This window comes from Lissotriton vulgaris, chromosome 11 (assembly GCF_964263255.1).
Source record: "Lissotriton vulgaris chromosome 11, aLisVul1.2, whole genome shotgun sequence".
NCBI classification, from domain to species: domain Eukaryota; kingdom Metazoa; phylum Chordata; class Amphibia; order Caudata; family Salamandridae; genus Lissotriton; species Lissotriton vulgaris.
This window is the reverse complement of record NC_141699.1, coordinates 595,108,599-595,121,777: the sequence shown is the minus strand read 5'-3', so window position 1 is coordinate 595,121,777 and position 13,179 is coordinate 595,108,599. Positions and strand designations below refer to the sequence as shown.

The 13,179-nt window shown below is 48.2% G+C and overlaps 1 protein-coding gene across 4 annotated transcripts in view; it reads left to right on the top strand.

Annotated features, from left to right (window-relative positions):
• The window catches only part of LOC147683199 (outer mitochondrial transmembrane helix translocase-like), a 230,258-nt gene extending 224,797 nt beyond the window's left edge, over positions 1 to 5,461 (top strand). For 3 of the 4 annotated variants that reach the window (XM_086944804.1, XM_086944805.1, XM_086944803.1), the window contains 2 exons: positions 4,244 to 4,419; positions 4,867 to 5,455. In XM_086944804.1, the coding sequence (XP_086800930.1) occupies positions 4,244 to 4,419; positions 4,867 to 4,984 (294 nt within the window). In that variant the 3' untranslated portion in view covers positions 4,985 to 5,455. Of the gene's footprint in view, positions 1 to 4,243; positions 4,420 to 4,866 lie in introns of all 4 variants that reach the window. The other variant, XM_086944802.1, reaches the window with a different exon arrangement.
• Positions 5,462 to 13,179: the final 7,718 nt, after the last annotated feature.

Here is a 13,179-nt window from a genome sequence, read left to right as displayed (position 1 = left end):
ATCGGTCAAGACAAGATTCAAGTCCCATTGAGGCATTATGAAAGGCACGGAATGAAACGTGTGTGTAATGCCTTTCAGGAAGCGATTAACAAATAGGGACTTAAAAAGAGAAGGCTGATCTGGAAGCTGTAGAAAGGCAGAGATGGCCGAAAGCTAACCTTTGATAGTGCCCACAGCAGAACCCTGCTAGGCCATAGAGAGAAGGAACAGAAGGACCTCGGAAAGAGGGGCAGAGGGGGGATCCACAGCCTTTCCTTTGCACCCTGCCACAAATTTGTTCCACCTGCAGGCGTATAATGTCTTAGTGGAGGGATGCCTTGCTTACAGAATGACATCACAGACTTCGGGAGGAAGGTCAAAAGCTGTCAACTATTGCTGCTCAATCTCCACGCATGGAGGTGGAGACTGGACAGGTTCGGATGGAGGACAGTCCCCTGCTGCTGCAACAGAAGATCCTCCTGAAGAGGCAGTCGGATAGGGGGAGCGATCGCCATGCTGAGTAGATCGGGATATCAGTATCTTCATGCCAATCCAGAGCCACAAGGATAACTTGGGCCCGGTCGCGCTGAATCTTCTTCAGCACTCTGGCCAGAAATGGTATAGGCGATAAGGCGTACAACAGACTGCAGCTCCACTCGTGACGAAAAGCGTCGCCAAGCGAGTGCCGCCTTGGAAATTCCAACACGCAGAACTGATGACATTGTGCGTTCTCTTCGGTGGCGAATAGATCTAACCAAGGCTCTCCACTCTGCAGAAAGAGACCTTGCGCCACGTCAGAGGTCAGACACCATTCGTGATCCATCATGCACCGGCGGCTGAGTTTGTCCGCCCTGGTGTTCAGAGAACCTGCCAGGTGTTAAACCACCAAGGTAATGCCTTGATGTCCCTGCCATGTGCAGAGGCGGAGAGCCTCCTGACATCGGGTCCATGACCCCACCCCGCCCTGTTTGTTGCAGTACCACTTGGCAGTGGTTTTGTCCGTGAACACCTGCACTACACTTTCCCAGACAGAGGGAAGGAATGCCTTCAGTGCAAGCAATTGTCGTGCAGTGCCCTCCGAAATCTGGACGTGATCGGACAGGTTGCCCTGATGCTGTGCTCACTGGAACTTCAGGTCCCACTGCAGAGCCCGCATATGCCATCTGGTGGGCCATGACTTCCTGCTGGAGAAGCTGAAAATGGTCCCCCAACATGCGGTGGAACCGAGGTGGCATGGCTGGAGGGGCAGCCATGAAAGGAACGAAAAGCAGGACGTGGCTGGGTGCGTGGCGGAGAGACCTAAGGACTTGGCCGTAGCCGGTAGTTCTTAAAACATTCCAGCGCACTATCTGCCTTATCACCAAACAGGAGAGTACCATCAAAGGGTATGTCCATAAGCGAACTTTGTACATCCCCTGAAAAAGCAGTGGACCACAACCAGGCGTGGCGACGGAGGGCCACTGTTGTGGAAATTGCCCTACCCAGTGAGTCTGCAGGGTCCAGTCCACACCTGATGGTGAACTTTGCTGCATCTTTCCCCTCTGCAACAGCTTGGGAATGCACTGTCCGAACTTCCTCCGGACACTGAGGCTGCACCTGCGCAACCGTGTCCCACACAGCGTGGGAATAGTGGCCCAATAGGCATTCGGTGTCCACGGACCGCATTCCTAAGCTGACAGATGAAAACAGTTTCTTGCCGAACTGTTCCAGCTTCTTGGATTCCTAATCTGACTGAGCGACAGGGAATGCGCTTTGGGAAGTGGAGTCCTGGATGACCAGGATCTCTGGGGTGGGGTGGGCAGACAGAAAATTAGGGTCACTCGGGGCCAGCCGATAGTGCCTGGCCACATTCTTATCCACGGGGACCAATGTGGCTGGTCTAGACCAGGTGGCCATCAAGACGTCAGTTAGGGCCTCATTGAATGGCAGCAGGGGCTCCAAAGAGCTTGCTGCCGGCTGAAGCACCTCAGTGAGGAGATTGGTCTTGAGGGTCACTGTAGGCAGATCAAGGTCAAGGGCCTCATCTGCTCTATGGAGCACCACAGTGTAGGTAGCGCCCTCCTCCGCCACAGCAGGAGGAGAAAAAAACCCAGTGTCAGAGGAGAGGTCAAGGCCACCGGCATCCTTTAGCTCTTCTGTCCATTCCTGTTCGGACCTACACTGTCGTGCGAGAGGGTCCTCAGACCCCTCCCAGTCGTCCCCTACTTCCACCGTCCGTGGAACAGGCTGCTTAGGTGGGGGAGGGACAGGGGAATACAAATTGTCGAACGGCGCCGGTCGACGCCGGTCCTGCTCCATGTCCCAATTCGGGTCCCAACCAGGAGCAAAATTGTCCGGGAACCCAGGAAAGGGCAGTGGTGGGACGAACGGAACCCACTGCAGCGCCAGATTCGAGCCACGGGTAGCTCCGGGCCGGAGCCGCGGTCGGAGGGCCCTGCAGCGCCGGGGTCTTCGGCTGGGGGCCATGCGTCACCGGGGCGGCCGGCGTCGCCAGCAGCGGAACTGTCGGCAAGGGAGGGTCCTCTTCTGAGACCGCTGGGCCCGAAGGCACGCCGGCGGGAGCCTGAGCCCTGAAAAGGCAGTCCATGGCTGCAAGAAAATGTTGCACTTGGGCAGGAGTCGCTGACAGACCCGGATAAGGTGGTTTGGCCGCATAACTCACAGGTTCAAAAGTGCTGCGAGGGTGGGACCCCGCCCCCCTCGTGCGTGTCCGGAGACCGGCGGGGGGACGTCGGAGACCGGGAACGCTTCTTCAACTTCTTATGACGTCTCTTACCCGATTCCGAGTGTGAAGACTTCGACCCCGAGGAGCAATTATGATGGATCCGCGATCGGGTCCTCGATCGACCCCTGGGCCTCGAACGGCGTGGAGACGACTGCCAGGCCTCCAGCAGCTATGAGACCGCTCACGTAAGGCCTTCGGAGCCATGGCCAGACAGTCAGAATATGACCGGGAGTCATTGTCGCGCTCCAGACAGTAGAGACAGACGCAATGGGGGTCGGCCACCGACATCGTACGGCGACAGGCCCCGCAGGATTTAACCCCAGCCGTCCTTACGTGGCACCAGGAGTCAAAGACTCAAAAAAGCAGAAGACAAAAAGTCTCAAAAGTATAGTCAAAAAGTGACTAGGGTACGTGCTGTAACTGGATCTGCGCTTGCTGGCGCGGAAAAAGAAAGAACTGATGTAAGCGCGCATTGGTGGCGCCTAAGTAGTTTCCATGATGTTATCTTGGCGCCTACAAAGCCAGCGACGGACGCGGAGCCGCACTACGCCACCTTCCGACGCACAGGGGTACTACTGATGAAAAACTTTCCGGATCCAGTCTGACGCCTGGGGATATTCTAAGGTAAGGACTCTATCACTAACGTGTCTCTTTCAGATTGTTAGAAATGCTGCACTGGACAAATGGAACTGAGTGTTTTCTTTACACTGGATAGTCCCTTTAAAAAGTCACACAAAAAACAAACTCTGTTGTTTTTTTGCTATGTCTCTGTTCTCTTTTTTCTTCCTTGCTCTCTTGCTGTTATTCTTTACCTCTTTCTGCCACCTTAATATTCACTGACATATTTCACTTTCATTACATCTTTCTGAATTGTTCCACTTTCACTTCCTCAGTTGCTTTTGATCTTGCTCTATCACTTTCTGTTTGTATCAGTCCTAAAATTCCTCATTACCTTTCTCACCCATTCCACTCCTCCATCTTACCTTAGGACTATAGTTCTTCCTTTTTCTAGATCTCTTTTTCTTTCTTTCACAAACTTTGTCTCCATTTCTTTCCAGCTGCTATGCTTCCCTGTTTGTAGACTGACTAGATAGGCCATCAGTTTGCCATCCTTTGCTCACCTTTCCTTTCCCTTGCCTTGGCTCAAGAAGCTAAGGTGAACCCATGGGACTAGTTCCTTAATCCTATGCGTGTTATATGTGTTGATAGTCATTAACATTGAAAGATGACTAACAGTGTTTTTCTCATAAACTAGGATTTATGACTTTCAATATGAATGCTATGGTGGGACTAAAGTCTCCCTTCTAAAACACACACATAATACATTTAGTTAAGGCAAATGAGTATTTGTTGCCTAGTTCAACAGAGTACATATATAGTATGATACCTGCCTGTAAGTAATGCAGGCCGTTGGTTGTAATACATTGTTCACTATTAGTCACTACCAAATAAAATTCACCAACGCCTTTGCCCACTCTTGGCTTCATGCACCAGTGTGACTTGTGTTTACTCTTTCTTGCCCCAACCACCCCCAAACAGATGAGCAACGTGGTGAACCTAAAAGAACTGGCAGAGAGGACAGCGGGGTATTCAGGCAGTGACTTGCGTGAGCTATGCCGCGATGCTGCCCTGTACCGTGTGCGGGACTATGTCCGGAAGCAGCAAATGTGGCTCGTCATGCGGCCATTGAAGGTGGCTGATGACACAGACGACAAGTAAGACTTTTGGGGAAAATTGGAGGATATATCATCAAGAAAAATTATGTTTTAAAAGTTAATATTGGTACGTGATGAAAGACTTATTACTACTGCAAAGATGTGGACCCTAGAAGTGGCAGTCCACAAGTGCAAATTTGTTCTTGACCCATTTTTTGATAATTTTTTCATATGTAAATAATGGTGACATTTCAGGCAGTTTCGACTTCATTGAGGACAGATGTAGCAAACAAATTTCAAATTTGTGCTTAGTTTTTCATATTATGATAATCATCTTTACATTAAGTGTTGTTAGCCATTGCTGGAACCAGGAACTTGTGTGAGTTGGTTTTCTAGTTGGCTAACTATTTTGGCTGTCTACTGGTGATGATGTACAGAGTTGATGAGCACTCCTCCAAGAGTACAATAACAGTTTTTAAATCAACCCGTCTATTTTTCTTCCTTCAGGCCCAGAGACAGACTGCGGCCTATGACCCAGTTGGATCTTCTGCTCGCACTGGACAAGATGAACGAGTCGAAGGGAGCAACAGCAGCGGCAGCCATGCAGCATCCTTCCCTGGACTGAATACATGATCACTTTTAGCCACTGGTGCCAACCCATATACCCTGAAGAATATTCAGGTCATGTAAGCAAGAACATCTGAGACACACCAGCATCAACCCTGAATGTTGAAATGTCCCCACATACCTCAGAAGAGGCAGGAAGAAACTGATGTGCATCAGGTGGGATGAGACTTCCAAAGTTGGGCTGGGTTAGGAAACTTATCAGTGAGGCATGGATGCAGAGACATCTTTCTAAATCCTGTTGAGGAACTGATCACATTTTGTGAGTCTTTGGAAAGGAGGGTATACATGAAGTACAAAGTACAGAATTTGGATAGATCTATTGGGTTGTTCACAAACCGTGATGAATACCCAGGTGAGTTATCATGCACTGTATTCAGCTGTTGTGTTCTCCTACTCTGTGTAATTCCTCAGAGGAGCAATGTGAATGTTCAGCACTTCGGACACTATATACCAATAAAGTGGTCACATTTACCTCACTGATTTCTTGTTTGTTCCAATAGCACTCCTGTGGCTGCTCCTTGGGTAAATATGTGGAGATGTTAGTAGACAACTGAACTTTAATGATGTGCTGGCAGTGAGGGGGTCCATACTTTTGTGATCCTCCATCAGCTTTTATAGCTCTACGCGAACTTCGCTGGCTGCCCATATTAAAGATAATTACATTTAAGGCCTTAAGCATTGCTTATAAAGCCCTGCATATTTCTGGACCAGAATTTTGTATCCATAATTTTAGATGGTACTGGCCCTCTAGATCACTTCATTCTTCGAATGCAAAATACACAATAGTTCCAACGTTCAAGGTAGCACTTTGGGGGGGGGGGGGGGGGGGAAGCTTTGTGACCAACACTGCAAAGATCTGGAATTCCCTTCCTCTTAACTTCAAAGAAGCCCAAAATCTTCAATTTAGAAAGACCCTGAAAACCTGGCTCTTCAATCACTAGTCTTCTCCATTCCTAGACTCATCTGACTCTTACTCCTTGCAGCACCAAGACCCCCTTGGGCATTTGAGCGCTATATAAAATCTACTAACATAACATACTTATGGGTAGCTGTGTGACAATGTCTCAACCTTGGCCACTGAAGTGGTACAATCATTAATCAACAAAATTCTATAGAGACTAAACGTTTTTTTTAAAGGCATTAGTACTGGTTGGAAGAGAGGAGCGACAGACCCAAGACAGGTTTAGAACATTAGAATGTTGAGGGCTCCATTGAAGATAATGGAGTAGCTCTGGGCTTATAATGTCTGGTAAAAGCCTGGAGCTCCAGCATTCCAATGTTTGTCTTTGTGTTTCTCCATTTTTAATTTTGAACGTTCTAACCTTAGTGGGTGGAATGTTCTAATAACCTTATGGCCCTTCTTCCTCAGGCTATACCGGCAGTTACATTTATGCTTAGGGCATAAATGTAAAAGCTAGTTACCTACAATATCTCTGACAATACAGGCTCAAGTATATTGCAGACTCACATGAGCCTCAAACTAATCTGTGAGAAGACCGGTCCAAATATGAACTTCCAAACTGAAATATTAATGTAGGTGGTAACTCTGGCAGAGACTAGAGTAAATATTGGAAAATTAAAGGGAACCATAGCACACAGGGCACTGAGTTTTCTTCTGGTACCTATTCCTCACGTCTAGGAACAGACTACCAAGCAGAGACCAGCTTCTTCTCACCAGAAGATGAAATCAGCTAGCATTCTTCCCTTCTACAATGGTCTGAGAGGAAGTGTGTGGCAACCATCCCTCACCTGACCATGGCCTCTTAATTCCACTGGGGAGAAATGAAATCTGTCTGTTCTACCTACCACAGACTCCAAGGTAGTGGCATGACCAAGTCTACATCTTTTTCCTGTCCACCTGAGTTGATCAAGCTCTTGCCTGCCCTACATACAGTGGGACCAAACACAATGGGCATGATTAACAAACTATATTTTGTAATTTGGCAAAGTTGTACTGCTTACTACAAAATGCAATTCACAAACCTACAAGCGGAAATCTTCACTTCTTCTATCTTTTCTATGGAGAGATCCTTACACGTGTAAGTTTAATATTTAGTAGTAAATGTAGGAGGGGCTACGGGATGGCTGGAAAATGGGGGAATATTTACAACTCAATATGAGGGGTTTAGGGAGGGTTAAGGTGGGGTTTAGGGTAAGACAGACATCCTCTCCCAAAAAAGCCAGCCTATTGCTATTCACAGACAGCACTTCTAAAGTTACTACTGCCAAAAGAACAGCATCACCAGAGACAACCTCACGGTTGGTTTGGTTAAATGGTCCCCTGGATACAGCCTATAAAGAACTATGCCAGGCCTGTAGTAATATCCACCTCCAGCAGCTGGTGCTTTCCCAAACTCATTTGAGGGGCCATATCCTTGATCCGTTTTTTTCAGAGGACACCTGGGTCAAGATTAAGGATATAACCGTTCAATGCTGTACTGATCATGCCCTCATCCAATTCTCTCTGCAACTTCCTAATGACTCTTATACGTATAACAGCACAGGTAACATTAAATTCAGTAGGCAGTGGTCTAAACTTTTGAAATGATCCATACTGCCTACTTTGTTGCCTTGTGGTCTCACCCTGGAGAAAGGATTTGAAGAGAATTATCTGAGCCTCTGTCAACAGATTACTGAATCCTTAGATAAAGAGATTCCTCTAAGGAAAGTGAAGGATAGGCCCAAGCATGCTGCCCCCTGGTACTCCAACGAACTCTTTCAGCTGAAACTGCAGACAAGCTGAGAGAACTTGGAGGAAGCAATATCTTGAGTCAGATAAAACTCTTTTCAAGCAGTTGCTCTTGGGTTATAAAGCTCAGATAAAAAGCGCTAAAGCCAAGTACTTAGAGGTCACTCTAGCACATGCGGCTAATAAGTCACAAACCCTTTTTAAAATTGTTAACAACCTTTCCAACCCGGCTTGTGCCACTAACAGTATTCCTTCGCAGGCACTGTGTGATTCTCTGGCTTCTACTTTTAGGACAAGATCACTGCCATTTTGAGTGGTCTCTCTGCTTCAAGTACTCTCAACACCCAGCCTACTAGTGAGTCATTGTCTATATTGACCCCAGCTGATTATAGGGAGAGTATTTCTTACTCAATGCTGTCTAGCTCTCCCCTTTCATCTTATGAGGATTTTTGTACCTTGGCCAATAGTGTTTCTTCGGGTTCTCCGTTGGACCCGCTGCCACATAAGTTTTGGAAGCTGTTTTAAGCGGAGCTTTTTCCTCTCTTATATTCAATTTGCTGCCAATCTTTTAGCACTGCCATGGTTCCTGACTGCTGGAAATTGGCGGTGGTACCCCTCTATTGAAGAAAGCCACTTTAGACCCCCTTTGCCCTTTCCAGTCACAATCTTGGAAAAATATGTCACTAAGTCCCTATCAAGCTTTATAGAGGCAAATATCTGCTTAGCTGTAGCCCAGTTTGGCTTCCGGCCAGCTCATGGCACGGAATCTGCACTGGTGGTTGTTCTGGATGATCTTCGTTCGCGTGTTGACAGTGGTCGAGCAGTATTTTTGGTACTGCTCGACATGTCGGCCGCGTTCGATACGGTGAACCACTCTACTCTAATCAGAAGATTGGAAGAGAATGGGGTGGTCGGCTCGGCCTGGGACTGGCTGGTCTCTTACCTCCACAATAGACATCAAGTGGTGGCTTTACCTCCATTTAGGTCTGACACCAGAATGGTGGGGCAAGGTGTGCCCCAGGGGTCGGCGATCAGCCCCATTTTATTTAAGCTTTATCTCTGCCCCCTGATCAGGCTGGTTAAATCCTTCGGCATTACTGTAATAAATTATGCTGACGACACGCAACTTATTTTCTCCTTTGAAGGTAAGGATGCTGTCTCTACAGAGACCTTTCACCGTTGTATGCTAGCCACTGCGGACTGGTTGAGACATAATTCCCTCCAGTTCAATGGATCAAAGACAGAGGGACTGCATTGTTCATTGGATAAAATTCCTTGCCCTCTGTCAGCGGACTTTTGGCCTCCTGCTACCTTGGTCACTGTCGAAGCAGCGGATGCTGCTCGCAACCTGGGCGTCATCTTTGGCCCACATCTGCAGTTGGATGCCTTCGTGAACAAGACCATTGGCACCTGTATGATGCTGCTACGAATGTTGCGCAAGATCCTCCCCATGCTGCCTGCGTCGGCCAGACCTGAAGTAGTGCGTAGTATTATACTCAGTAGACTTGACTACTGCAATGCACTGCTTCTAGGTGGCCCTAGTTCCCTGATTAGACAATTGCAGTGGATCCAGAATATGGCAGCCAAGTTGGCCCTCTCGCAGGTGCGTTCAGCCTCTGCTTCTCTGGCACTCAGGGACCTTCATTGGCTGCCTATATATCAGCGGATCTGCTTCAAGGCATCTTGCATTGTCTTTAGGGCACTTCACGGACTGGGGCCTTTGGCACTTCAGAATCTATTTACATGGTACTCGTCAGCCAGACTCTTACGCTCCTCTTCTGCTTATTTAGTGGCAGTTCCTCGAATCCTGAGGATACGGATGGGTGGACGCTCTTTTGGCTTCACTGCTGCTAAACTCTGGAATTCTCTTCCACTTTCTTTAAGGAGTAGGAATGAATTGTCTCTTTTTAAAAAGGGGCTGAAGTCCCATCTTTTTCCTAGGGCTGTGTGATCCCTCTCTGCTTGGGATGTATGTTGAGTTAAAGCGCCAGGATACCCTTTGGGTGACAGCATGCGCTATATAAGTATGTTTAAACAAAAACTATATAAGTATGTTTAAACAAACAACTAAAAAGTAAAAAAATCACACAACTGGAAACCACTTCGTACAAATTCCTAGTTCCAGGAATGGGTGACAATACTTAATGTAAGAATGATTATCCCTATAGTATAACTAGAAAAACGTAGAACAAACTTGTAACTTGTTTGTTACGTCTGTCCTAGATTACCCCAAAACTGTTGTAAATGTACTCCGGGCGCAGACCTGGAGTTAGTCCAGCACCACATAATGTGATCCAATGGTACTGCAACACTCTTCTATCGAAAGTAAGTGGCAGGGACTTAAAATAGAAAATAAGTATACATTTAATTTAATGTAACAAACATATATAACAAAAAATATTTTTCATGATAAAATATTTTAATCAAATTTGTTTATCAACAAATAAATGTACATTCAAAATAATTACATTAATATTGGTTAATTCTATGTATAACTTATGTTTTTTACATTATAGGTTCATACACGCATTTTAATTTTTCTTTTAAATACAACTTAAAAAAATATAATATGAATTTAATATATTTAAATTAATTAAATATTTAAACCACAATTAAACTAAAGACTGAAATGCTAATTCCGACATGTTGTTCTACATTAACTTGTAATTATCATTAATTATTCCCTGCATCCCTGAAATAACCGATGACAGTGGTATCATCCGTTCCAGAAGGTATGGGAATATTGGGACATCAAGGGTCACATAGTAATAAAGAAATATCATGTCACCACTCATATCAGCTCAAAGTAATTCTCTTGAATCATGTTATCACAGTGATCATCTGTGGATTATCGTCATAGAAGGACATAGTTTTTTTTTTTTTTTATAAAATTTCTATTTTGAGTTACAGAGAAAAACAAACATGGGGCTGCGGAAGCGCAGCACAGTACCCCACACAGGCGCCAAATCAAAAGCCACATATCAATAGTGTCCCAAGAGAACATAAGCATACCCACTCCGAGGGCGAAGAACCATGGCGCTAATGTGGAAGCACAAAAAGTCCCGGGAAGCCTGTCAATTGGACCAGTGCAATGCAGATAGACAGTACAGTAACTGGTCGGTCCTCGAATTTGCATATCTGGGTAGTCAGGCCATGCATCCGAATATTAACGCCTCCACAGCCCGAAAATCAACATGTTAAACTCCCCTCCCCTCCCCTCCCCTTCCCCCCCCAGGTGGTGACGCCATTCATACCTACATTCATACCGCAACCATACTAAACTTGAAAGAGATGTAGTGACCGTAAGGATGTAGGGCATACAGCCGAAGGTAACCCCTTAGAGAGGAAAGTTACCAATGGACCCCATTGGTGCTTGAAGTTCTTGAATTGGCCAAGGAAGATGTCCGCCACTCTTTCCAAGCCGAGCAGCCTCCAGAGTCGCGCGTGCCACAAAGAGATCGCCGGTGCCTCCTTCTGTTTCCAGGCAGCGGCCAACGTGAGCTTAGCTGCCCCGAGGCAGAGCCACAAGATCTTTTTATCTGCCCTGGTCTGGTATTCAAGTCCAGGTTCCCGCAGCCCCAACAGGACATATGCCATGGAATCCTCAATGGGGTAAGTAAGGATGTCTCTGATGTGTGAGAGAATCTCCTCCCAATACGGCCGTATCACCGGGCAGTCCCACCAGATGTGGCGGAAGTCCCCTAGGAACCCGCAGCCCCTCCAGCACCTATCAGAGGTGGTCGGGTAAATGCGGTGTAGCCTGGTCGGGCACATATACCACTGCACGACTGTCTTGAGATGAGCCTCCCTCAGATGCAGTGAATGGTTAAAGGTCGCCAAGTCCCGCCAAAGCGCCGACCACTCCACATCCGACACCTCCCTCCCCAACATCTCCTCCCATTGCCCCATGTAGCGAGGTCGAGGAGCTATAGTCGATTTGAGCAGAAGCTGATACAGGAAGGAGATGGCCCCCTTCATGGCAGACGTCCGGAGTATGAAGGCCTCAAAAGGCGTCGGCGGTCGCGTAGCCGCCTCTACCACCCCAGGCGACGTGGCCCAGTGAAGCAGCTGAACATGCCGAAAGTGCTCGGATCGGGGGACTCCATAGTCCCTCATACAATTAGCAAAGGTGAGAGTGTCCTGGCCATGAAACAAATGAGTCAAGGCCCTGCAACCCCCCTCCCGCCACACGTCAAATGGCCCCTCCCGCAGCGCCGGTGGAAAGGCCGGGTTGAAGTGCAAGGGTGTGAAGGGCGAGGGGAATGTGGTCCAGCGGTCGTCCGCGGCGAGCGTGTCCCAAACCTTCAGTGTCGTACTCGTAGGAGTACTAATATACGCGTTGAGGGGGCGGTCCTTTTTTGGTTTCCAGGCCAGGTCCCAGATCGACCTGCCTGCCACGCTCCGTTCCATATGCAGCCAATGCTTCTCGGATGTTTGCTGCGACCACTCCACCAACACTCTGAGCTGAGCTGCTTTGTAATAAAGCTGCAAGTCAGGGAGGCCAACCCCACCCTCGGACCTCGGCCGACGCAAGACCGAAAAAGAGAGACGCGCCTGGCCCCCCTGCCACACGAAACGCAGCATCTGAGTTTTGAGCCGCCGAAAAAAATCGCTATCTAAGGGGATAGGCAGTGCCTGGAACAGATATAAGTATTTGGGGAGAAGAACCATCTTTATGGCATGGATTCTGCCCAGCCAGGACAAAAATTTAGGTTTCCACCTATCCAATTCCGCCCGGGATTTCGCCAGTAGGGGTGGGAAGTTAGCCGAGAACAGTCCACCCACTGTCGGAGTCAGATGGACCCCCAAGTAGATGATCGATCCGGTGGCCCAAGCCAGCGGTGTCAATGGCCGCACACGCGCCGCCTCGGTCTGCGAGAGAGTAAGGTTCAGGATATACGACTTGCTGTAGTTGACCTTGAAGCCGGCCACCTCCTCATATTCCAGGAGGACCTCCCTAACACATGGCAGTGAGCGCTCCGGGTCTGCTATAGAGAACAAAATATCGTCCGCGAAGAGCGAGATCTTATGTTGCTCCCCCGTGAATGGCAGACCTCGGATCCCCTCGTGTTCCCGCACCGCCACCGCCAGGGGTTCGATGCTTAGCGCGAACAGGAGGGGGGACAGAGGGCACCCCTGTCTAGTGCCGCGTGAGTGCGGAAAGAACGCCGATAAGTGGCCATTCACCGCGACCCTTGATCGGGGGCAGCAGAAATTAGCCCTCACCATGTTAATGAAGGTCGCCGAGAAGCCAAAGGCCGTCATCGTATTGAACAAGAAGCCCCAATCCACTCTATCGAAGGCCTTCTCGGCGTCTAGCCCCACAAGGACCGCGGGAATATGAAATCTGTCGGCCTTTTCGATGAGGTGCACCACCCTTCGCGTATTGTCGTGAGTCTGGCGCCCTTTGATGAACCCGGATTGATCCGGGTGTATGATTGCCGGCATTAGGTCCTGTAACCGACGCGCCAGGATCGCCGAGTAAAGTTTGGCATCTATATTAA